Source organism: Mus pahari, chromosome 17, assembly GCF_900095145.1.
Source record: "Mus pahari chromosome 17, PAHARI_EIJ_v1.1, whole genome shotgun sequence".
NCBI lineage: Eukaryota > Metazoa > Chordata > Mammalia > Rodentia > Muridae > Mus > Mus pahari.
In genome coordinates, this window is record NC_034606.1 from 63,526,719 (window position 1) to 63,553,614 (window position 26,896).

Genomic DNA, 26,896 nt, shown 5'->3' on the forward strand with positions numbered 1-26,896 from the left:
GCTGGGATTAAAGGCGTGCACCACCATGCCCGGCTCCTAAATTTTTAACATACAAAACTGGACAGTAAAATTAGTAAAATTCTTTTGCTGTTTCTGCCTCCTGTAATTAGTACTTTTTATGTGTGCATATGCTTCAGCCATTACAGCCTGTCCCTTTCTCGTGTATTATTAGTTTATCACCAGGCCAAGAAATCTAGAAAGTCTGGTTAGCAGACACCCCAGTGCCCTCGAGACTGAGGAGGAGTCAAATACAAGAGAGGAATTGGATCAGTTATTTAGAAGCTACTTTTGTTACAAAGTTTCGTCACTAGGGCTAAAGGCGGGAAGCTAAGTCTTTGTCTTTTTATTTTTTAATTTTTTTTGTTGTTTTAGAATTATTTATTATATATAAGTACACTGTAGCTTACTTCGGACACCCCAGAAGAGGGAGTCAGATCTCATTACAGATGGTTGTGAGCCACCATGTGGTTGCTGGGATTTGAACTCAGGACCTCTGGAAGAACAGTCAGTGCTCTTAACCACTGAGCCATCTCCCCAGCCCAAGTCTTTGACTTAAACCTGCAGTCACTTTGGATTCCAGAAGAGTGAACCATCAGCCAGCCCCTCCCCCACTCCCCTGCCGTTCCTCTCCTCCATCTCCCATACTGGGACAGGCAGGCGAGCCTAGCTGGGGTGGCGCTGCTCAAGCTGAGATTTCCTCTGCCAGAGCTGCGCTCGCAGGCACGCACGTACACTAATGAAAAATTAAAAAGACCTTATTCATCCCCACCTGATCAGTTTGTAAGTTCAGACTTCATTTTAGAGAAGCTGGCCTGAGTTTGAACTCAGGTAAACTAACAGCATTAGTTTCCAAGTTGCCCCCCAACAAACCCAAGCCTAGCTCCAGTCTCTAGGCTAATCCCCAACAAGACTGGTGTCTCCAGGTTACACCCTCAACAAGACTGGTGTCTCCAGGTTATTTCCCCGTCAAACCTGCACCCCAGGTTACAAGCCCGCCCCCTGCCTAACAACCACCAATGCAGAGGGGAGCAGAAGTTACGTTTATGACGTGACTCCCAGCACCAGCCAATCATGTTAAAGGCCACATCAGCTTTCCAGTTAGATGCTTGCACACTCACCCCCCCCAACTTGCTGCTTATTATAAAGTCTTGCCCTAATCGACATTTGGAGCCCCCGTCCCCCCAAAAAAAAGTCCTTTGTGACAGTGATGGGTTGGGGTGGAGGGGCGTGTCCAAGCTAGTTGAAGTAAAGACCTTCTGTGAGTTGCATCAGATTGGCTCTTGTCTGTTTTTGGGGGGACCACTAATATTTCCCTGGCACTACAGTACTACTTCCCTATTCCATGGACCTAAGGCACTAAACCATTTAGGGACATTACAAATCAAAATTACAGCTTACCCTGGAACTACAGTCAAGATGTGGGGGTGACCAGTGAGGAAGCTACATACTGAAGTTTACACACTATGGTCTTTTTCCAAGTTTTTCCAATTACTTTTTTCTTTGTTTATGTGTGTTACCCGTGTACATTCAGGTGCTTGCAGGAATGCATGTGTGTGTGTGTGCATGTACACTTGCTCATGTGGGACCAGAAAGATGGCTTAATGAGAAATTATTGCTCTGTGGAGGACCAGAGTTTGGTTCCCAGGACCCACAAGGCTGCTCAAAATCACCTGTAACTTCTGTTCCAAGGGATCTCTATTAGTCAGGGTTCTCTAGAGTCACAGAATTTATGGGTAGTCTCTGTATAGTAAGGGAATTTGTTGATGACTTACAGTCTGCCGTTCAACTCCCAGCAATGGTCAGCAAGCTGTGAATGGAAGTCCATGGATCTAGCAGTTGCTCAGAAACACATGGCAGGCAGGCAAAGGAGAAAGAGAGAGAGCCTTCCTTCTTCCAATGTCCTTATATAGGTCTCCAGCAGAAGCTGTAACCCAGATTAAAGGTGTGTGCTGGTGAGATGGCTCAGTGGGTAAGAGCACCCGACTGCTCTCCCGANGGTCCGGAGTTCAAATCCCAGCAACTACATGGTGGCTCATAACCATCCTTAACAAGATCTGACTCCCTCTTCTGGAGTGTCTGAAGACAGCTACAGTGTACTTACATATATAAATAAATAAATCTTTAAAAAAAAAAAAGGGGGGGGTGGTGTGTGTGCTACCACACCTTTAATCCCAGATGACCTTGAACTCAGAGATCTCTGTCTTAATATTCTGGAATTCATTGCCACTGTGGATCAAGATCTCCATGCTAAGATCCAGGTCAGAAACTTCTATCTCCCAGCCTCCAGATTAGGAGCCTTCCAATTCTCATCAGAATTGGTGAGCCTTCCAATTCTGGATTGTAGTTCATTCCAGATATAGTCAAGTTGACAACCAGGAATAGCCACTACAGGATCTGACCTCTGTAGGCTCCTGTATGTACATGGTGTACATATATATATATATACTCAGGTTCTCTCCCTTCCTCTGCCTGTACAAGCAAGCGCGCGCACACACACACACACACACTGGCCTGAAGCTTACAGAAAGCCGCTGTCTCTGAGTCCAGAGTGCGCCACCGTGCCTTGCATTTCTTACCTTAGTATTTTGTGACAGGGCCTCTTACTGAACCAGGAGTTCAGTAATTCAACTAGACGGACTAGTGAGAAGAGGGCAATTGCTGGGAATTGAACTCAGGACCTCTGGAAGAGCAGTCAGTGCTCTTAATCACAGCCATCTCTCCAGCCCCGCAGCTGCCCTAATAAAGGAAAACACTTATGTGGGGCTGGCTTGCAGTTTCAGAAGTTTAGTCCATTATCATCATGGCAGGAAACACAGCATCATGCAGGCAATCATGGTGGTGAAGAAAGAGCTGAGAGTTCTATAGCTCGATCCTCAGACAGAAGGAGACTGAGTATCTCCGGGTATAGCTTGAGCATGAGAGACCTCAAAGCCCTCCCCTATAGTGACACAGGCCATGCTTCCTAAGAGTGCCACTCCCTGTGGGACAAACATTGAAACACATGAATCTATGGGAGCTGTTCCTAGTTAAACCACCCTGTGCCACTATACCCAGTTTTTGTTGGTGTCTTAGTTAGGGTTTACTGCTGTGAACACACACCAAAGCAGCTCTTAGAAGGACAACTTATTTTTTTTAAAGATTTATTTATTTTTTTTATATGGGTACACTATAGCTATCTTCAGACACACCAGAAGAGTACATCTGTTTTATGTGTATGAGTATATGTGAGTACACTGTCTTCATGTACACCAGAAGAGGGCACCAGATCCCATTACAGATGGTTGTGAGCCACCATGTAGTTGCTGGGAATTGAACTCAGGACCTCTGGAAGAACAGTCAGTGCTCTTAACTGTTGCTGCAAATTGGCTCCACCTCCGTCTCTGCCGTGCCTTCCAGGTTACTTGGTTACTATACATTGCCCTGCACTGAGACCTACTAGTCAGTGAGGAGTGCGGTGGAGCTTCAGGCAGCGCTTCGGGAGAGCAGACCTCTTAGAACAGAAGGCAATGGAAAGATGTTAAGAACACCAACTGCAGCCAGGCGTGGTGGCGCCCGCCTTTAATCCCAGCACTCGGGAGGCAGAGGCAGGCGGATTTCTGAGTTCGAGGCCAGCCTGGTCTACAAAGTGAGTTCCTGGACAGCCAGGGCTGTAAAGAGAAACCCTGTTTCGAAAAAACCAAAACAAACAAACAAACAAAACAAACAAACAAACAAAAAAACCACCTACTGCTCTTCCAAAGGTTCTGAGTTCAAATCCCAGCGACCACAACCATCTGTCATGAGATCTGATGCCCTCTTCTGGTGCATCTAAAGACAGCTACAGTGTACTTAGATATAATAATAAAAAATCTTAAAAAAAAAAAAAAAACAAAGAAAAAAAAAAACAGGCTCCAAAGACAGAGTAGTTCTCGCACCCCTAATCCTTCCAGGCTGGATTCTCATATACAGTTTTGGGGTGGGTACTGACAACATTGGTTTGGTCTGAGAGCTTTGGGGACACCTTATTTGCATGTAGGTACTGCTCCTATGTGACTGAGACCTTTAGCCACTTACCTCTCTGCGGGGGGGGGGGGGGCTCTGGGAGGCTGTAGCTACTTGATAGGAACCAGGGGCCCAGGAGGCGTGGTCGAACACCTTCTGTCCCATGCAGGTGAAAACCACCACTCACCGGGTCACAGAGGTTCTGTGCACAACCCACCACCCCACAGGAACCTACAGAATTTGGCCTGTCTCTGCCTCCTGAGTGCTGGAACTACTTGTTTTTTTTAAAGATGTATTTATTTTATGTATGTGAGTACACTATCGCTGACTTCAGACACACAAGTGGAAGGCCACTTAACTGTTCTTTAACCATGTCACCCTTGTATATAATACATTCTAATTACCTTAATCCTCTTCTCACATCTCCTTCCCTCCCAGCCCTGCCAAGCCCTGCTCCTCTCTGCAAATCCCTTTCCTATGTTTATTTGCTAAGTCTGTTTTGTTGCAATTTGTTTTTGTTCTCTCTCTCTTTCTCTCTCTTTTTGGTTTTTCTTTTTTGGTTTTTCGAGACAGGGTTTCTCTGAATAGCCCTGGCTGTCATGGAACTCACTCCATAGACCAGGCTGGCCTCGAACTTGAACTCAGAAATCCACCTGCCGGGCTGGGGAGATGGCTCAGCGGGTAAGAGCACCCGACTGCTCTTCCAAAGGTGCAGAGTTCAAATCCCAGCAACCACATGGTGGCTCACAACCATCCTTAATGAGATCTGACTCCCTCTTCTGGAGTGTCTGAAGACAGCTACTGTGTACTTACATATAATAAATGAATAAATCTTAAAAAAAGAAAAAAAAAAGAAAGAAAGAAAAAGAAATCCAAGTGCTGCGCCACCACTGCCCGGCTCTCTCTCTCTCTCTCTCTCTAAAGATTTATTTATTTATTTTATGTATGTGAGTACACTGTTGCTGTACAGATGGTGTGAGCCTTCATGTGGTTGTTGGGAATTGAATTTTTAGGGCCTCTGCTCGCTCAAGTCAGCCCCAATCACTCAGTCCCTGCTGCTCTGGCTCAGAGATTTATTATTATACATAGGTACACTGTAGCTGACTTCAGACACACCAGAAGAGGGAATCAGCTCTCATTACAGATGGTTGGTTGTGAGCCATCATGTGGTTGCGGGGATTTGAACTCAGGCCCTTCGGAAGAGCAGTCAGTGCTCTTAACCGCTGAGCCACCTCACCAGCTCCTCCTTTTGCTTTCTTTCATTGAGACAGGGTCTCTTCTCTACACAGCCCCTTCTGTCCTGAATTTACTAAGTAGACCAGGCTGTGCTTGAACTCACAGAGGTCCACCTGCCTCTGCCTCCCAAGTGCAGAGATTAAGAGCACGTGCCACCATGTCCAGCTTCATTGCACTTCATTTTAATTCTTTCCTGTGCGTGTATGTGTGGGGAGGGGGTGGTGGGGTGGGGGTTGGAGGACAGCTGTCAGGACTCAGTTCTTTCCTTCTTCCATGGGGATCCTGAGGTGGTTAGATGTGGTGACAAACACCTTTACTTGCTGAGCCATCTCTCTGGCTCTCAAACTCATGTCTCTCTCTTCTGTTCTGTGACAACTGACTTTTACCAAGGCCATTTCTGTAACTGTGGGTTCAGAACTAGCCTTTGGGCCAGCCTTGGTGGCACAAGACTTTAATCTCAGTTTCTCAAGAGGCAGCGATCTCTGAGGGCAGCAGGTCTGCACAACGAGAGTCCAGACAGCCAGGGCAGAATAGTGAGACCCTGTCTTTTTTTTTTTTTTTTTTTTTTTTTTTTTTTCAAGACAGGGTTTCTCTGTCTAGCCCTGGCTGTCCTGGAACTCACTCTGTAGCCCAGGCTGGCCTCAAACTCAGAAATCCGCCTGCCTCTGCCTCCCAAGTGCTAGGATTAAAGGCGTGCGCCACCACACCCGGCTGAGACCCTGTCTTAACAGACAAAAACAAGGGCTGGAGAGATGGCTCAGCAGGTAAGAGCACTGACTGCTCTTCCAGAGGTCCTGAGTTCAATTCCCAGCAACCACATGGTGGCTCACAACCATCTGTAACAGGATCTGATGTACTCTTCTGATGTGTCTGAAGACAGCTACATATAAATAAAAATATAAATTCATATAAATAAAATAAATAAATTTTAAGAAACAGTGTATTCATATACATTAAAAAAAAAAAAAAGCCCAGCTATTTCCTGGTGTTCAGGACTCACTAGTGGATACACATTGGGCATTTGAGTAATTACATTTACCATTACTTAACTGGCAGTCTCAAGGCAATCTCAAATAAAAAGAGCAGCTGATACAAAATATATATATATATAACTTGTTTCCACTAAGTAGCATCTCAGAGCAGAATGGAATGGTATGATATTGCAGACAATAGGCTCTTCTGCCCAGTTGAACTGACCTTGGGGGAGGGGAGGAGGAGGGCTCAGTTTCTAAAGAAATGTTCAGTCTAAAACTATTTCTAATCGGTGCGACAGCTCAGCTGATGAAAATGTCAGCAACCTGATCCACCCTGGAGCCACACAGTGGAAGGCGGGAACTCTCCCCTCCACATTGCTGCTCTGATTTGTGTCTCCCAGCCCCAAGCACACAAAATGCATAAAAGTCATTTGTAAACCTAGCTGTCTGGGAGTGGAGCTGCTGCTGCCTTCGATACTTTCCTTTGAATTTATTGGCCTGAATTACAAAAGGGATATCCTTAGAGAGTTATTCAGATTTAATTAACACAGTGGATCTAGGTCAAAGGGGAGGCACTTGCTTGGAGAGCAGGCATTTTCCGGGGAATTTGGTCAGCAGAAGCAGAAGTGTGTGGAACTGGACGACACTTGCCAAGGTAGCTGTCCGTGAAAAATAGAAGCCCAGGGCGCATTTACAAGTCAACATTTTCTCTTAGTGGCATACCATCAGCAGTTAACAGAAAGATTCTGACCATAAATGAGCAACTTTCACCACCTGAAGTTCAAGGACAGCCGGTGCTACCTATAGCAGCCTGTTAGGGAAAAAAACAAAAACCTGCCATTTTAAGTAACTTTAATGAAGTGAAAATGTAAATACTAAACCTATTTTTTTTTTTTTTACTTTTAATCTCTGTGATGACATTTTCTTTCTGTTTTTGTTAGTTTGTTGGATATTTGAGACAGAGCTTCTCTTTATAAGGGCCCTGGCTGTCCTGGAACTTGCTTTGTAGACCAGGCTGGCCGTGACCTCACTGAGATCTGCCTGTGTGATGCATTTTCATTCTGTGTGCAATCCTTCCTTCTCTGTCACTGTCCAGTGCACCCCTCTCACTGTCTGGGGCTCCTCATTAGCTATTTCCTCCCCTTGCCCTTCGGTGGTAATACCCACATCTACATTTTGCATCATATGGTTTAATACACTAAGATGACTTAAAAGTAACTGTAACTCCCAAAGTTGGAAGCAAAGTTGGGCATGGTGGCTCACGCCTTTAATCCCAGCACTTGGGAGGCAGAGGCAGGCAGAGTTCTGAGTTCGAGGCCAGCCTGGTCGACAAAGTGAGCTCCAGGACAGCCAGGGCTATACAGAGAAACCCTGTCTCGGGGTGGGGTGGGGGGAAGTAACTGTAACACATGCATAAACTAGAAGCAACAGTTCTATTATTAGTATTTAAAGGCCTGTCTTATTTGCAACCTTGGATGGCCTGGACCTTGCTTGCTGGGCTGGCCTTAAAATCAAAGATCTCCCTCTGCCTCCTGAGTACTGGGATTAAAGGCATACACCCACATGCCTGGCATTTATGTATGTGTATTATGTATATACTCTATTTCCCAACTGCTTTTTATGAAAAGGACTCAGGTGGCCCAAGCTGGTCTGCAATTTGTTATACAGTATGTGACTATTTAATCCTCCTGCCTCTGCTTCCCAACTGTTGATACTACAGGCCTGCATCTGAAAATCTTTTTTATATAGTAATTGTTTATATAATATATAATTTCCATACAATGTGGTAGTAACCTGTCAACTTCCCACAATGTGCAGTCACATATTGTGACTCCAATGTGCAGTGGGAAGATGTGCCTCCATCACATCGGCCTGTAATTAGGTCTATGGGAGCATCATTTTCTTCATTAATGATTAGTGTGAGAAAGCTGGGTCTGCAGTGGATGGTGCCACACCCCCCCTTTTCCTCTTTCAGCTCCTGCCTCAGCTCCCCTTGATGGACAGACAGTAAGGTACAATAGACCCTTTCCTCCGAGGTCATGGTGTTTATTTCAGCCAAAGTGTGGGACACACCCAAATACAGAACACAAGACAACTTTTAAGACAGGGAGTATTTTATTTAAAACCCATCAGTGAAGTGGGCAGCTTGGGTCTCTGACAAATCAATCATAAGTCAGTAACAGTATGAAAGCAGATATTGCCACATACAAGTTAACTGATCAGACCACAACTTTCTATGTTGGAACAGAATAAACATCCCTGTGGAAGCAGCACCTTGTGACATTTAATTTAGCTGCTTGTGGACGTTGTACATCGTGGTGCGGAGCCTAGTGCGCACCACGATGTACAACGTCCACAAGCAGGAAATGACAGGGGCATAAAGTGGATGTGAGGGTAGGGTACCAAGTTGGTCTGGAATTCTGTCAGATCAACATTCAGGGCCCCATCAAATCTGAGGGAAGCAGTGATGGAAGACACAATTTGACCTATCAACCTGTTTAGGTTGGTGTAGGTTGGGCGCTCAATGTCGAGGTTTCTACGACAGATATCATAGATGGCCTCATTGTCTACCATGAAGGCACAATCAGAGTGCTCCAGGGTGGTATGGGTGGTGAGAATGGAATTGTAGGGCTCAACCACAGCAGTGGAAACCTGGGGGGCTGGGTAAATGGAGAATTCCAGCTTGGACTTCTTTCCGTAATCCACGGAGAGCCGCTCCATCAGCAGGGAGGTGAAGCCAGAGCCAGTTCCCCCACCAAAGCTGTGGAAAACCAAGAAGCCCTGGAGACCTGTGCACTGGTCNGCCTGTGGGAGAAAAGGANATGTAATGTTTTATTNGGAGGGCATACTCTTAGCACTATGTGCAATTCCTTTAGATNGGGAACCGTATCTACTTGATAGAAAAGATAGATTCTGACAGATACCAAGACACCCTTCCACTGCATTTGAAANCCATCCATATATGGCATTTACCAGCTTGCGAATCCTGTCCAAGACAAGGTCAATGATCTCCTTGCCAATGGTGTAGTGGCCACGGGCATAGTTATTGGCAGCGTCCTCCTTGCCTGTGATGAGCTGCTCAGGGTGGAAGAGCTGGCGGTAGGTGCCAGTGCGAACTTCATCTGGAAAAGGAGAAGACATCAGCCATCGGCCACCAAGGACACACACAAGCTCACTCACCCTTCTGGGTCTGGAGAGAGATTCTGAGTATGTGACCAAGAAGGAATGCCTCGGGGAAGCCCCCNGCCNGCTTACCGATGACTGTGGGTTCCAGGTCTACGAACACTGCCCGGGGCACGTGCTTGCCAGCTCCTGTCTCACTGAAGAAGGTGTTGAAGGAGTCATCTCCTCCCCCAATGGTCTTGTCACTTGGCATCTGGCCATCAGGCTGGATGCCATGTTCCAGGCAGTAGAGCTCCCAGCAGGCATTGCCGATCTGGACACCAGCCTGGCCAACGTGGATGGAGATGCACTCACGCTGCGGAAAGGTGGAAAAAAATTATAAAATTAAGCTGTTATAATATTAAGCTGTATTTATATTTTAGATTTTAATAGATTTCTAAAGTGTTTCTAAAAATACAAATATTGTTGAAATTTATTTGGAGTCACATCCCTAATATAACAGGAACGATGAGGAGTACCCAGTACAAACACCAAAAGAGGGTGTGGCCTACATATCACCTTAATACTGCTTAAGACATGGTGCAAACCCATTGTTCCTATAGCCTTGCTTGAATAGAACAGTTTTCATATTTGAAATATATTCAAAGCATATTCTGTAAAATAAAATCATTATTCATAATTATACTAATTGCTTCTTTACCTGATAAGTAAGGATGAAGTTTTCATCCTATAGGTATTTCATCCTGGTATTTCAACATGTGCAGCTGAGGCCAGCAGCCACACCCTTCTGCAGACCCCATCAGTATTCTGACTAGGCTACATAATAGATGATAAGAGTCTCACAAAGCTTAAGGTTTCATCCTATAGTACCTCCTATTTTAACACTGACATCTGCAGTGAGGCTGAGGCCAGGAGCCACACCCTTCTGCGGACCCCATCAGTACTTTGGCTAGGCTAAAAGCTAGACAAAGTCTGATTTCTGCATTTCCGCAGTCTCTGTGCCTGGTGCTAGCCTGTGCTGTTACATTATTTAACAGGGAAAGCTCTATTTCCAGCAGCTGTCTATGTGATCTCTTTGTGCCACTCTCAGGGTCCCCCCTAACCCTGTCTGGGGCACATTAGCCTGAATTAATGAATTAGTGCACATATATTATAACAAAAGACGGTTGGGTGCAGAGTATAATTCTTTTCTTTGCAGAAGATCCNTTTTTTTTTTTTTTTTCCCGAAGGTTTTCCACTGTATGGAATGGAAACATTCTTAAAGCAGGCTAAGTTAGAAACAAAGAACGCCAACATTTAAAAAAAAAAAAAAAAAAAAAAAAAAAACAAGTGAAAAGGTAGCTAACATTTAAAAGTAGAAAATAATATTTTTATCCGATGAATCTCTACATACCACTAATATACCACTAATATTTCATTCTATAGAGATACACGTCTGTTGTGGAGGGACAACTTTCATTGTCTGAGGGGGTGGGGGGCGGGGAAGGGCGTTTCCCTGGGTTCTGACCATCAGAGTACCCTGGGCTTCACAAAGTGGGCTTTGTCATTCCCCAACCATCCAGCTCCCCTCCCCCCTCAGCGAGATGTCCCCGTTAAGCAAATTGTATTTTTGACAGCCCTGCAAACGAAACATCTCATAAGACTACAGTTCCACAACGATTTAAAAATAAAAATAAAAATAATTAAAAACAAAAACAAAAAACCGCTCGGCAGAGAGGCTTAGTGAGAACGAACCCCTCCCAAAACGCCACGGAAGCAAGAGACAAACAACCCCGCCCCTGCGCCTCCCTGACAGCGGCTGCCATGGATCCGACGCAAACTAATCGTTTTCCCAGCGAACTGGGGCGGTGTTTCTGGAGTGCGGGCTCGACCGCCGCCCTGTCCTCCTACAGCAGCGAACCCTCGACCCCCAACCCGTCCCCGGCGGTCCCCGTGGTCCCCTGCAGTCCCTGGCTCTGCCAGCGCTCGCTCGCCGGCGCTGCCTTTGTTCTTCCCGGTCTGGGCGTTTCCGTGTCCCGCACTGCGGCGGCGGGACTCAAGGACTAAGCTAAACTTAAAGCATGGAGACTACCCTTTCCCGCAGAGGTGATCAAAGCCTTAGGCGTTTCCTTGCAGATCTGGGGCGACTGACACCCACCCTCTATCTACCGAGAGCCGGGGAAGGCTTGCTCACCATGGTTGCTGCTTCGCGGCTATCGGGCGGACGGCGGAGGCGAGGAGGAGGTGTTGCTTCTTACAGCGCGACTCTTAAGCGGTCGATGTAAGAGAACCTGCGGCACTTGGGCGGATGCGTCTCCTTATATACAGCTCGGTCACCATGGGGATGGGCCAGGGCCTTTTCCTGTTGGTCCAGACCCCTCTGTCTGCCCAGAGAAGCCGCAACAGGAGAGTGGTGATTGGTGCAAACGACATGGTATGAGGTAATCTCTCCCCCACCCCTTCCCCCTAGCATCCGTAGACTTTGCATCCTTCAGACAAAGGCCGCGCAAAGGCAGCCAGCGGAGCATCCATTATGGGGTGGAGTTGAGGAGGGGTGGAAAGGGAAGAAAGAAAACTGGGGTTGGATGATTATACGTAGTTTAAACCTTAAACTGTAGTTTAAATCATCAAAGGGTTTTCCCCAACACTTAATCACAGAATTTATGTTTCGATTCTTTATGGAAAATTCATTTGTAGTATACTGAATTTAATTACGTTCTGTTAGAATTCAGCATCTCTATTTGCTTTAAAAAGTAGCAGAATGGGGGTGGTTAAAAAGGCGTGGCTGAATGCTTAGTTTCATAGTTATTGTATTATTGTTATTCTTTATTATTAATTGAGCAAAATTCAGTACGAATAGATCAAGCCTGAGACCTCAACAGCACCTGGGAGTCAGAGGCAGGAAGACTTGCAGCTCAAGGTCATCATAACTGGCCTTAGTGGTTTATGCCTGTAAATCCCAGCATTGGGAAGCTGGGGATTGCAGATAATTTGTGCCCACCCTGGATATATAGTGTGATATCCTGTCTCAAAAACCAAAAAGAAAGAAAGAAAGAAAGAAGGAACGAAAGAAAAGAGAAATAATATACAAAGTCGTACTTACTACTTTACTAGAGAGCTTTCTTTCTTTAGCGGTAATTTTCTCCCATCACCCCTCTGTGCCCGCCCCCCACCCCCCCACCCCAGAACCTGTGTTATTTTGTCCCTAGAAATGAGCCATCCTTTTGAATACGGAATTCAGAAACTGTAAGGAGAAAGAATTGAGTTTAAAAACTAGCTCTTTGTGTGGGCTTGTATTTCTCCAGTCTTGTCTTTTTTTTTTTTTTTTTTTGGAGGGGGAGGGGTGATATCAAGTAAAAAAATAACTGAGATGCCATATTAAAAAGAGGAGCGTCTTATAATCTAAAAGGAAACCATTTTGTGATGTTTTCATCCCCAGACAACTGTGCAGTGCCAGCCAGCCCTGCTGCAGTTACGTAGTTCCCTTAATTCTGTAAATAGCCCCATCCGCAGCTGGGCTTCTGACTGTGGGAACTGTAGCTGCTCGCCCCACCGCTGCTCAGCCAGCGACTGTGGTCGTTGCTCAATTGCCCCTTGGGACAAAGATGCCTCTCTTTCACTCCTAGGAAATAGATGACAGTGGCACTCTTTTGCTATGTACAAAGGCACCTTTGTCAGCAAGGAAGATCTCTATACAGTGAGTCTCCGAGCTGCAGACCACTGGTAATTTGCAGGATGAAATTTTAGAGGAAAAGAGATATTTGTTTGGGCACCGAGCAGAACATGTGGATTTTGACAGATGGCTTCCCTTTCAGTAGCAGAGTCTTGGTCGCCCGCAGCTCTGTTTGCGAGCCCTGTGGAGTCCATTCATTCAGGCTGGGCTCCCAAGGCGCTGGTGTGGGAGGGAGGGCCTTGGGAACACAGCAGCTGCAGGTTGTGAGCTAACAATGGTGGCCATGAGTTCTTCTAGCCTGAGGTCCACAGCTCTGCCTTTCTTGTTTAAATTTATCGTAAAAGTCTTTTCTAAGGAAAACAACAATAACAACAACAACAACAACAACAACAACAAACCCAAATCAATATAACCCACATACAGACAAATAGATGTTTAATTCTTGCATATTTCCTAGGAAAAACAACCCCTCATCTTCATTATTTTATAACAGAGGGAATAGAGATGACTTGACTACCTCTAACATGTAAGTACATCAGCAAGAACAAGAACTAAATGATGTCAGCGCTCTCTCAGAGAAGGCCACACCCATGCACTCCGATATTGTTCTGAGCACATCTCTTTTAACTCGTATGTTAAAATTGATAGTAATGAATAAATCCCAACTCTGCTTCATTAAAAAAAATTAAATGGCAGAACATAAGGACTGACAAATAGCTTGTTGAAAATATCGTCACAATTAAAAACTATTTCATTTGTGTATATATTGTGCAGGTGTGCATTTGAGTGTGTGTGTGTGTGTGTGTGTGTGTGTGTGTGTGTCTTTGGAGGCCAGAGGACAACTACAGGGGCAGATTTTCTTCTTCCAGAGACAAACCTCACCTCCTCAGCTGTGGTGGCAAGTGCCTTTACCAGCTAAGCCTCCCCTTCTCTTCCGTCAAATAATAATAATAAATAATAATAATAAGCATACACTACAGAGACACGATGAAGTATAATTTTTTTTGAAGTACGGTGATTCATTTCTATTTCTTGACAATACAAAAAAAATGAGAAATGTCTTCTGTTCTTTCTATGTTTTACAGGGGGATTAAAAGGAGGATTCTTTGTCATACCACTCAGAGCCATTCTGTCCCTTATACAAATGAGAGGCTTTTTTTCTCACCCCTTGAGCATAAATAACTTAAGATCTAGGTCAGAAACAGACTATTCACTTAAACACTGAAATCCTACATATATGAATAGAGACCAGTAGGGGGAGGTTAGTCTGTTCTTTTTGTTCCTTACCTGATTTAATAGAATACACACTATGGGGGAAAAAAACCATATTTTTTTTACATGTTGCTAGCTCTTAATTTTACTGTTAACCTCTTTACTTACATCAACAAGCAGGTATATAATAGTGCATGCTGCTAACAGGTTCGTTCTGTGCACATAGATATTAGTAGAAAATCTTAATTAATGCCTGTGTAGTCTAATTATCTATTTGCAGGTTCAGACCTTGCCCTATATTTTATCGTCTTATCCCTTCTTTCAAGCCTTGTGCATGCCAGGCAAGCACTTTACCCCCGAGCTACATCCCAGGCCTGCATGGTGGCTCTTCTTAGCTCCAGATTGTCTTAGCGATCTCAAACATTCAGCTGTGAAAGGTTCTGTGGTTCACTTAATGGTTCAGTATACCTGGTTCACTAATGGCTCAGTATACCTGGCTTCTGAAGTCAGAAACAACCGCTGTAGACTTCTCTCTCACTTGTTTCGGGTCCCATGGAATCATCGTGTCAAGTCTATCTCATAAATCTTTCCTGTTTGTCATTTTGAAAAAATGGATCATGTAGCCTGGGCTAGCTTCCAACTTGATTCAGTATGTAGCTAAGGCTGGTCTTCAACTCCTGATCTTCCGGCCTCCATGTCCCAAGTGCCGAGATTATAGGCACGTGCCGTCACAAGTAACACTCAGCTCTCATTTTTGAAAAAATTTGTCGTTGTTGTATTGAGACAGGGTTTCTCTGTGTATTCCTGGCTGGCCTGTAACTCACTCTGTAGACCAGGCTGGTCTCAAACTCACAGAATTCCACCTGCCTCTGCCTTCCAAGTGCTAGGATTAAAGTCATGCGCCACAAGCAAAGTCACAGGGCTTCACTAGTCTTTTGAAACCTCAAGTCCCACCACTAGTGACACACCTGCTCCAATAAGGATGCACTTCCTAACCCTTCCCAAACCAAGTGTTCAAATGTGAGCTTTATGACGGGTGCTCTTATTCAAACCACCAGCGTGTGTGTGTGTGTGTGTGTGTGTGTGTGTGTGTGTGTGTGTTTGGTAATTTCATACATAAGTACCCTCCACCTTCCACTGCCTCCCAGGCTACCCCTTCCCCCTCACAAGTTCATGACTTTCTCTTCTTCCTCTCACTTCCTAATGCTATCCAACTGAACCTCTCCAGGATAGCTACACCGCAGATAGCCACACCAATTTTAGAATAATAGCACATATGGACTGCAAGTCATCTCATTCTGTTTAAAGTAGACCAGTGATTGTGTAAGGTGACGATCCCAAATCTTTACCCGCCTGTCTGAATTTCATACCAGAAGAAGCACATTTTATACTTTAAAAATATCTTACAGTTCTGGGCTGAGGAGATGGCTCGGTGGGTAAGAACACCAGCTGCTCTTCCAGAGGGCTTGCTTTCAGTTCCCAGCATCCACATGGTGGCTCAAACCATCTGTAACTCCAGTTCAGGGGATTTGATTCCCTCTTCTGGTCCCTTGGCCACCAGACACACATATGATGCACAAACATGCAGGCAAAACACAGATACGTGATTTTTTTTTTTTTTTTTTAACTAGAGAGTTGGGTTGGGAATGTAGCTCATGGCAGAGAGCTTGCCTAGAATGTACAAAGCCCCAGATTTATGGGCGGCACAGTGGCTCATGCCTGTAATCCTAGCACCTGGCAGATGGAAGCCAAAAATCAGAAGTTCAAGTTTGAAGCTAATGTGGGCTGCAAGAGGGTCTGTCTCAACAATGACAACAAAAGCTGAGAGGACACAGTTATTTTATTTTAACTAGCTTTACTTTTTTTTTTCTTTTCTTTCTTTTCTTTTCTTTCTTTCTTTCTTTCTTTCTTTCTTTCTTTCTTTCTTTCTTTCTTTCTTTCTTTCTTTCTTTCTTTGTTTTTTTAGACAGAATCTCAATATGTAGACCAGGCTGGCCTTGAACTCATGAGATCTATCTACCTCTGCCTGAGTGCTAGGTTAAAGGTATGTATATCTATCACATGCCTGATTGTTTTTCATTTTCAAAATCCCATGTGTGTATATGCTCATGCATGTGTGCTTGTGTGTGCATGTGAGCACCATAGCACACATATGGATCAGAGCATATCACCCCTTAACTTCTGCCTTTAGGGCTGGATCCCCATTCTTGCTCCCCAGATTTACATGGCTCCCATGATCCAAACTCAGGTCCTAATACTCAAATGGCAAGCATTAGACCCACTGAGCCAATCTATTTATTTTTTAGACAGTCTCATGTATTTCAGTCTGGTTTCAGACTTGCTATGTAGCTGAAAATGACCGTGACCTTGTGTTCCTCCGGCCTCCAAGTTCCAAGAGCTGAGACAATGTTTTTATGTGGTACTAGACATTGAACCCGGGTTTCAAGGATGCTACACAAGCACTCTAGCAACAGAACTTCATATCTTGCTGGACACACCGATTTATTTATTTATTTGCTTATTTATTTATTTTTAAGATTTATTTTATGTGTGAATGCTCTATCTGCATGTACACCTCCGTGCCAGAAGAGGGCATCAGATCCCACTATAGATGGTTGTGAGCCACCAATGTGATTGCTGGAAATTGAACTCAGGACCTTCATTAGAGCAGGCAGTGCTCTTAACTGTTGCGCCATCTCTCCAGCCCCTGGACACACTGATTTTAAAGTGACATTGTTCTAGAAGTTGGTATGGAAATGGTAGGCGCAGTGGGCCCCAGGATTGAAGGAGTCATGGAAAGGACCTGAGGCCTGGCACTTGGAGAGGCCAGAAAAGGCATTTGGGAAGTTGCAGTCTCAGATACAGTGGAGACCCCTCTTTCCCCAAGATTTTGGAAATGCAGGAAACACAGGCCGTTTACCAAGGACAGTGGCAGTTGTGCAATGGACCTGGCCTGAGCTTGTAAAGCGAGTTCTCTGTGCTGCGGATGGCAGAATGAGAGGAGAGCGTGCCTGAGCCCTGTGGAGCCCAGTAATTCATAAGTGAGCTGCAGGTAGTGGATCCTGAGACTTTTATATGGTTGGGTTTTGGTTTCAAAACTTGCTCTTTTTTTCCCCCTACTGGAATGGGAAAGTATATATTTTTGAGACAGAGTCCCGCTGTGTAGCACTGGAAGTCAATGAAGACCGTGGCTGGCCTTAAATTCACAAAGATCTGTCTGCCTCTGCCTCCCAAGTGTTGGAATTTAAAGGTGTGAGTCAGGAGGCCCAATCTTTTGTTGTGGTTGAGACAAACTTCTTTTTTAATTTTACTGGAGCCCAGTGTTGAGATACAGTTTTTAAAAAAAATCTTGGATGTTTGTGTGTGTGTGTATGTGTGTGTGTGTGTGTGTGTGTGTATGTATGTATGTATGTATGTATGTATGAATGTATTTGTTTGAGCTCTTGAACTTTTAAAGCATTGAAAGGTTATGGTTTGAAATGACATGTTTGTGTGCCTGGGTTGACTGGGTTGGAGGTCAGGGGTGGAATGTCATTGTTATCTTCAGCTGTCAACTTAGTACAGCCCTAGAGTCACTGGGGAAGCGGAAACAGCAGCTGAAAAATTGCTTTTATCAGATTGGCCAGTGGCTGTATCTGTGAGGGCATTTTGTTAATTGCTAGTAGATGTAGGATGACCCAGTCCACTGTGGGTGGCACCATTCCTAGGCAGGTGGGTTTGGGCTGTATAAGAAAGGCAATTGAGCAGGGCAGTGGTGGCACACACTTTTAATCCCAGCACTTGGGTGGCAGAGGCAGATGGATTACACATTTGGGTGTTTGAGGCACATACCTGTAATCCCAGTACTTGGAAACAGGAGGATTAGCCCAGGGCCAGTCTCAGCCATGAAGTGAATCTGGTGGTATCATGGGATACATGAAGCTGTATCTAATTAAATAAATAAACACATATACATTACGTCACATCATCCCTGTCCTTCTGATCTGCATCAGCACCTTTGGGCTTCTTATCCTCTGTAACCCTGCCTTCATAGCAGGACCTTTGAGTGTAAATATAGGTATAGTCCAGCAGTCAGATACCCTAACTTCTCTAACAGAACAACCCAAAACTTTAAAGTTATTTTTTTTCTCACACATAATATGTGTGACTGTGGTTTCCTCTGCCTCTACTCCTCTGAGTTCTTAACTCCGCTCCCATCTGAATCTGCACTCTCATTAGAAAACAAACATATGTCTAAGACATAGTAATAAAACATAATAAATTATAATAAGATAAAAACAAGAACTAACACATCAGAATCAGGCAAAACAACCAAGCAGAAGGGGAACAAAAAGCCCAAGAGAGGGCCCAAGAGTCAGAGGCCCACCCATTCTCACACTCGGGAGTCCCAGGAATACACCACACGGGAAGCCATAATATAAAGCAGAAGACTTGGTGCCGGCTGGTGCGGCCACTGTGCTGCCTCTGCCTGCCTCTGTGAGTTCATAGGCTCAGTGGCCGAGTTTGCTCAGAGGCCTTGTTTTCCTGGTGTCCTCTGTCCCCTCTGGCTCTCGGTCAATTTCTGTTTCCCCTTCCACTGGGTTCCCTGAGCCCTGAGGGAAGGAGTCTGATAGAGACATCCTGTTAAGGGCTGAGTGTCCCAAGATTTCCTCTCTGCACAAAGTCTGGCTGTATTTGTATTTCCATCTGCTGCAGGGCAGGAGGAAGCATCTCTGATGATGGCTGAATGAGGTACTGATCTACGATTGCAGCAGAATGTCCTTAGAAGTCATTTATTACTGTGTTTTTTTGTTTGTTTGTTTTAAAACTAGTGGTATTTGGATTTACCCCAGGTTCTTTGACTATCTAGTCTTCGGTTCTTGGTCACCTTGCTACGGGTTCTGTCTCGTGGAGTAGACCTTAAGTCAAATCAGATATTGATGGGTTACTCCCATGAGCTTTGTGCCACCAAAGCCCCAGCTCATCGTATAGGCAGGACAGCATTGTATATCAAAGGGTTTGTGGCTCAGTGGTGTATATGTTTCTCCTTTGGTAGGAGACACTATACTAAGACACTAGAACCTAGGGGTGAAGGCTCTCTGAAGGTACCAGCTCTACTTCTCCTTGTTTGGTGAGCTGTGTAGGTGTTGGGCTCACTGTGGAGCCTGGCCATCAATTATAGAGAGCAAGCTATAGTTTCGGCAAAAGCCTTGGTTGTTTAGGGATTCCCATGAGATCCCTTTGACCAACAACTCAATTACATGTAACCCAATCCTGGTACAGGGAGATTCATTTTGTGATGAAAAATGTTGAGTTGGGGCATTATTTGGTGATTTCATTTAAATTGCCTTCAAATATGCATGTATTTTAGGAAGATTCTACTGTATTAGGTTTCCAAACTACCCCTCAAATGCCCCTTACTATTAGCTGTCTCTCCCCTGATTCTCCTTTCTCCCCTCTCCCCATCTCTTCTTGATCTTTCTGTTCCACCCATCCATAGCTATCTATTCCATTTCCCTTTCTCAGTGAGGTCTATCTGTATGTATGTACCCTCTGCTTCCTTTCACTACACCTAACATCTGTGGTTCTATGGATTGCAACGTTGTTATTATGGACTTAAAAGCTAATATCCACATATAAGCTGGTATATACCATATTTATCTTTCTGGGTCTGAGATAAACCTCATTCAGGATGATATTTTTCCCTGGTTTCATCTATTTACCTTTGAATTTCATGATTTCATTCTTTTTAACAGCTAAGGGATACTCAATTGCGTAAATATCCCACATCTTCTTTATCCATCCTTCTGTTGAGGGACATCTAGGTTGTTTCCAGTTTCTGGCTATTATGCACAGAGCAGCAGTTAACAAGTGTCTCTGAGATAGGATGAAGGGTCCTTTAGACATATGCCTGAGTGGTATAGCTGGATCTTGAGGTAGATCAATTCCCATCTTCCTGAGGAAATGCTGCATTGATTACCATAGCATCTGTGTAAGTTTGCCGCCACACCAGCAAGGGATGGGTGCTCCTCGTACTCCATGTCCTCCCACAATGGATGGATGGTCCCCTTACTCCACATCCTCCCACAATGGCTAGGTGCCCCCCTTACCCCATGTCCTCCTCAGCATGAACTGTCACTCGTGTCATTGATCTTGGCCATTCTGACTGGTGTAAGACGGAATCTCAAAGCAATTTTGACTTTCATTTCCCTGATGGCTAAAGACGTTGGGCATTTCTTTTTATTTTATTTATTTATTTATTCTCTTTACATCCAGATCACAGCCCCCCATCCCACCCTTATAAATCCCTCCCCCCATTACTCACTCCCCAATGGGTACTACCCTGCCCTGGGACATCCAATCACAGCAGGACTAAGCACAACCTCTCCCACTGAGACCCAGCCAGGCAGTCCAGCGGAAGGGGATCCAATGGCAGGCAACAGAGTCAGGGACAGCCACTGCTTCAAAAGTTAGGGGACCACACGAAGACTAAGCTGCACATCTACTCTAAATCTGTAGGGGGCCAAGTCCAGCTCCTACACGATCTTGGTTGGTTGGTTCAGTCTCTGTGAGCCCCCATTGGCCCAGGTTAGTTGACTTTGTAGATCTTGTGGTGTCCTCGATCCCTCCAGCTTGTTCAATTCTATCTCCCACTCTTCCACAAGTCTCCCAGCTCCACCTGATGTTCAGCTGTGGGTCTCTGCATCTGTCTCCATCCACTGCTGGATGAAGCCTCTCAGGAGACAGTTATGCTAGGTTTGTTGGACATTTCTTCAAGAGTTTCTCAACCATTTGAGTTTCCTCTATTGAGAATTCTCTGTTTAGATTTACCCATTTTTAAAACTAGGTAGTTTTCTTGATATTCTAGTTTTGTTTTATTTATTTATTTATTTATTTTGTTTTATTTCTTTATATATTTGAGATGTTAGCTTCTATAGGATGTGTAGTTGGGAAAAAAAATCTTTTCCCATTTGTAGTCTGTGGCTTTGTCTGAGTGTTTGTGGTTTTCACCATGCAAAAGCTTTTCAGTTTCATGAGGTCCCATTTATTTATTGTTCATCCTGGAACCTGGGCTAATGGTGTTCTGTTCAGAAAGTCTTTCCCTGTGCCTTTCTCTTCTGTCAGATTCAGTGTATTTGGGTCTATGTTGAGGTCTTTGGCCCATTTGGTGTTGAGTTTTGTGCTGGGTGATAAGTATGGATCTATTCGGATTCTTCTACATGCAGCCATCCATCGTGACAGGCAACACTTGTTGAAGATATCTTTTTTCCAGTGTGTATTTCTGGCATCTTTATTGAAAACCAGGTGTTCATAGTCTGTGGATTGACATCTGGATCTTCAATTCGAATCCGTTGATCAGCATGTCTTATTTGTGGCAATGCCATGCTGTTCTTATCACTATAGCTTTGTAGTATATACATCTTGAAATCAGGGGTAGTGATGATTCCTGAAGTTCTTTTAGAATCCAAGATTGTTTTAGCTATCCTGGGTTCTTGTGTTTCCATATGAAGCTGAAAATTGTTCTTACAAGGTCTGTGAATAATTATGTTAGAGTTTTGGGGGGATTGCATTGACTCTGTAGGTTGCTTTAGGGAGGATGACCATTGTATACTGTATTAAGTCATGAGCATGGGAGAGCTTTCCATTTTCTGAGATATTTTCCTCATCTTCTTTCTTCAGTGTCTTAAGTTTTTTGTCATACACTTTTTTCACTTGCTTGGTTAGAGTTACCCCAAGAGATTTTATATTATTTGACGCTGTTGTGAAGGGTGTTGTTTCTTGATTTCTTTCTCTGTCTGTTTGTTGTTTGAACATAGGAGGGCTTCTGATTCTGTGAGGTAATTTTGTATCCAGCTGAAAGTGTTTATCAGCTGTAGGAGTTTTCTGGTGGAATTTTAAGTTGATGTTGGCTATTGGCTTGCTGTAACTGCCTGGTTCCTTGCTTTCTCTTGACCTTTCTGCTTCTTAGGAGAGTATGGCGACTGTGTGTTGCCTGGTAGGAAATTTTTCTGGGATCCTGATGGGTGTGGCCACTTGGGGTTCTAGGTAAAATATGTTTTTAGATATTGGGAGCTGACAGTTAGGAATGGGGATGGGCTGGAGTTGCTAAAGAGATCCATAAAAGGGGAGGAGAGCAGAGTGGTCATCTAGGGTCTGTTTAGTATCCTGGGGTTGGGGCCAGAGAGTAAGGAGAGGCCACAGTAGAAGTGCTGATACAGAGCTGGGAGTGAGACCAGGGGACCGGACTTGGAGGAATGGAGGGAGAGGTGAGGATCTGTTGTTAGCCTGCCTGCTTCCCTGCTGGAGTGGCCTATGGGTTCCCAAGAAGTGTCTTCTGGAGTTGGGTATTGTCGGGTCCTGAGCCTCTCTCAGGATGAATGACCTTTTAAGAACAAGAAACGTGTCCTGGGCTGATATACTTCAGTTAACAAGAACAGTTAGCCAGAAGTGGAATTACAGGAGGCAAAATGCAAAGTTAGTGCATTTAGAAAATTTTCCAAGAGCTGTGCGTGCTGGTGGGTTAGGTCTTTGTTTGGCAGATGGTACCTTCTGCATGCAGAGTTTTACAGCCTGAAAGGTACTTCCGTCATGGAGTCAGCTGTGTTTAGGTCTGGGACCCTGTTACATTGTAGGTTGGATAAATCAATTAGTGTGGGGGTTATTAGGAGAGGAAGATCTGCTGAGCCAGGGATGGGAAGAGTGAAGATCTACAGTTAACTACTTATTTCCTAGTCAGAGTGGTCCTAACCTCTCATTTAATCGATGCAATGATGTGATTATGGTACCACAGTGACGGTACTTTGATCTTTTTTTTTTTTTTTTTTGGTTTTTCAAGACAGGGTTTCTCTGTATATTCTGTATAGCCCTGGCTGTCCTGGAACTCACTTTGTAGACCAGGCTGGCCTCGAACTCAGAAATCCGCCTGCCTCCGCCTCCCAAGTGCTGGGATTAAAGGCGTGCGCCACCACCCCCGGCTTACTTTGATCTTAATTTTAGGGTTTACTAGGAATGTATTGAGTAGATGGCTCTCACTTGTATGGCCTTAAAAGAATGAGTTCTAATGTTAAAGATTTAGATAAAACTATGACTCCCAGGCCACACAGACAGACAGACAGACAGACAAGCAGGCAGGCAGACACACACACTCACACACACACACACACACACACACACACACTATGGCAGCATAGTCCTATAATTCCAACATTCAAAAGTAGAAGCTGGAGTATAAGGAATTCAAAGTCATCTTCTGCTATACATTGAGTCTGAGGTTGCTCTGTGCTAGATGAGATCCTGTCTCCAAAACAACAGAGATAACAACCATGGAGTGCTGGAGAGATGGCTCAGTGGTTAAGAGCACTGCCTGTTCTTCTAAAGGTCCTGAGTTCAATTCCCAGCAACCACATGATGACTCACAGCCATCTGTAATGGGATCAAATGCCCTCTTCTAGTGTGTCTGAAGACAGCTACAGTGTATTCATATACATGAAATAAATAAACAAGCATGGAATACAAAGATTATTCTCTCCCTAGAATTCAAATTTTTATTTATTTGAAATTCAGAATTTTAATTTTAATTTTCAGTTTTATTTTTATTTATTTATTTTTTTAGACCAGATCTTGCTCAGGCTGGCTTCAAATTCACAGCAGTCCTCTGACCTCTGCCTCTCAAGAGCTGGGATTACACATGTGCAGTGTGTGAGCGTGTTGGGGAAGGGAGAGAGGGTCTCTCACTGTACCTAACTCACTGCTTAGCCTAGATCAACCTCAAAATCTTGACGACCTTCCCATCAGCCTCTCAGTTCCTGTAAATAATTGTAGGAGTAAGACAGAATTTTTTTTTACATTTAAAATTTTTTTCAAAAAATTATTTTCTGTGTATGAATTTTACACAACACATACACACACACACACATATAAACATACCAGTGTTTCTGGTAGTCGAGTGAGTGTTCCCGTGCCCGCAGAAACACTCCGGTCTGGGTTCGCTCTGAAGAGCAGGAATATCCTAAAAGAGAAAAGGCTGCGAAAGGAAAATGGATGCCCTGACAAATTCACTGATCAGGGCTCCCAAGTTTAATAATCGGACTCTGCTTAAGTACGAGGAAAGATTCCCAGCCCACCGCCCTTGAGTCTCTTTGAAGTTGTCGTGGAGGTCCAATTGTAGGCGGGTCCAAGGAATGGTGGGCGGTCCGAACAATCGTAGGCAGTCCGAGGATGCTGCATTCTGGGAGATCTGGGGAGGCCCTCTCGGTAGCAGCTCTGGTATGCCTGTAGGGGGCATAATATAATGTTTAGAGGGAGAGTGATTAGTGGAGGTGGGAGACCCCAACAGTCGAGGCTGACTTTAAATTTGATATTTAGCTAAGGATAGCCTTCAGCTCCTAATCCAACCCCTACATCCATAGTGCTGGAAGTCCATGAGTGTATCTCCACAATAACAGGAGTGAATTTCTATTTCAGAAGTAAAACTTGGGGCTGGCCACTAGGGATTAGACCATGCTCCAATGAGTATATGGAGTTTTTCTTTTTTTTTTTTTGGGGGGGGGGAGTGGTGGTGGTGGTGGTGGTCACAGGGGATGGGAGCAAGCATGGGAAAACTGGGAGGTAAGCTTGATGGATTGGGGTGCATGATATGAGATTCCCAAATAATCAGTGAAGAAGAAGAAGAGAAGGAGGAGGAGGAGGAAGAGGAAGAGAAAGAGGAAGAAGGGGAAGCAGAAGCAGAAGCAGCAGAAGAAGAGGCAGCAGCAGCAGAAGAAGCAGAAGCAGAAGCAGACTTGTAGAATACCACAACAATTTGTAGAATACCACAACAATTGAGGCTATAACTCAGTGTTTCCTTACCCCACACAGCACCCTGAGCTCCATCCCCAGCACAAAATGTAATTGTCATCTCTGTCTTACTGATGCATCCAGCCAGCACTGGGAGAGAATCGTGGAGTCAGAGGCAGTGGTGACTTACATGTTGCAAGATATCTGATCACACTGTGAACCCTGAGATTGTGTTATTTACTGAAAAATCCTTTTTCTAGCTGTGGTGTGGCTCAGCCCTAGCACACACCTTTAATCTCTCTGGCTGAAATGAAGGCAAGACCATATAACTCACCTTTAATCCCAAACAATAGAGAGAAAGTTAGTTTGTAGCAGGAAGCACCTGTGTTTGAAAGTGATGTCTAACTGAGTAGCAGACAAAGTGATGAATCGGAGAAAGATTTCACAGAAAAGGATGTGCCCAACTCTCAGGAGAAGAGGAAAGGGAATCTGCTTAAGGGAGCAGCACAGAGAGGAAGTGGGAAACAGCTTCACCAGGACAGTTGTATAGAGAGAGCCAGGTTGCAGAGAGAGAACAAAGTAGGCACAGGTGAAGACAGAGGGAGCCAGAGAATGAGAAGGAGCCAGAAGATTAGAACGGATTGCCAAAGTTAGCATGAGGCTAAACAGAGCAATTCAGGAGAGGCAAAGAAAGAAGCCAGATTGAATCAGCCATTTTGGAAAGGAGTTTGAGCCAGAATAGCTGAGTTGAACCAGCCAGCCAGAGTTCAGAAAGAACTAGGAGGGGGTGAGCTTTATCAGCTTTAAGTCTCAGAGGCTGAAAACATTCTGGGCCTAGATAAAATAGTGCAGAGGTTAGAAGTTTCCAGGAATAGGCCTTGGAGACCATACTTTTTTTTTTTGGGGGGGGGGGCTTGAGACAGGGTTTTTCTGTGTAGCCCTGGCTGTCCTGGAACTCACTCTGTAGACCAGGCTGGCCTCGAACTCAGAAATCCGCTTGCCTCTGCCTCCGGAGTGCTGGGATTAAAGGCGTGCGCCACCACACCCGGCTGGAGACCATACTTTTATCAGGGAAATAAAAGTAACAATTACATGCACACCTTTAACCCCTGCACTTGGGAGGCAGAGCCTGGCAGAGCAGAGGCAGGTGGACCTCTGAGTTTGAGACCAGCCTTGTCTACAAAGTGAGTTCCAGGACAGCCATTGCTTTACAGAGAAACCCTGTCTCAGGAAAAAACAAAACAAAACAGAACAAAACAACATGTTTTGAAGTTTCTCACTAATATGCAGTTACTTACTGAACCTAAGCTGGTCACTGTTTTTTTATAAACTAAACCGCTCTGCCTCCTCCTCCTCTCCCTTTTCCTTCTCTCTGTCCTCCTTCTTCTCTTGAAACAGTCTCATGTACCCCATGCTAGCCTCAAACTATATTGATTATAATGACCTTGGACAACTTCTCATTCCCAGCCTGCACTCCGGAGCACTGCGGATGACAGACAGACTTCTGCTATCACAAGTGAGTTTACATTGTGGTGCCTGGGGAATCAAAGCCCGTGGTCAGCAAGGACTCTACCAGCCGAGCCACATCCCCAGCCAGCTGAAATCTCAATTTTTGTAAAACACATTTTTAATTTAGTCGCTTTTCATTGACTTAAATTATGCACACTCGATTAATGTATGTTGAGCCACCTTTGTCCAGCTCCCTTTGTTCTGCGAAGCAGATGGAAATGAGGTGGCAGACTGGGAAGGTTGCCATGGTGCTGTGGCCACAGGGATTTAACAGTAATCAAAAGAAGCTCGAGAGTCCCTTCCCCCAGGCTCCGGTACCGGCTTCTCACAGTTCTTGTCCTTTGTGGCTAAGCTGCATGGTCAGTGATTCCCACAGAACCTCTTGTCTCTACTTCCCCAGTGCTGAGTTGACTTGGCCTGGTTTCATAGGGGGATCGAACTCGAGTCTTCATGG

The 26,896-nt window shown here is 44.7% G+C and overlaps 1 protein-coding gene across 1 annotated transcript in view; it reads right to left on the bottom strand.

The window, feature by feature from the left end:
* LOC110334627 (tubulin alpha-1A chain-like) overlaps positions 1-11,607 on the bottom strand; it is a 24,778-nt gene extending 13,171 nt beyond the window's left edge. Inside the window, exons 1-4 of the mRNA XM_029547892.1 lie at positions 11,488-11,607; positions 9,447-9,669; positions 9,165-9,313; positions 8,549-8,996 (exon numbers count right to left, since the gene is read on the bottom strand). Of these exons, the coding sequence (XP_029403752.1) occupies positions 8,549-8,996; positions 9,165-9,313; positions 9,447-9,669; positions 11,488-11,490 (823 nt within the window). The 5' untranslated portion in view covers positions 11,491-11,607. The remainder of the gene's footprint in view (positions 1-8,548; positions 8,997-9,164; positions 9,314-9,446; positions 9,670-11,487) is intronic.
* Between the last annotated feature and the right edge of the window lie 15,289 nt (positions 11,608-26,896).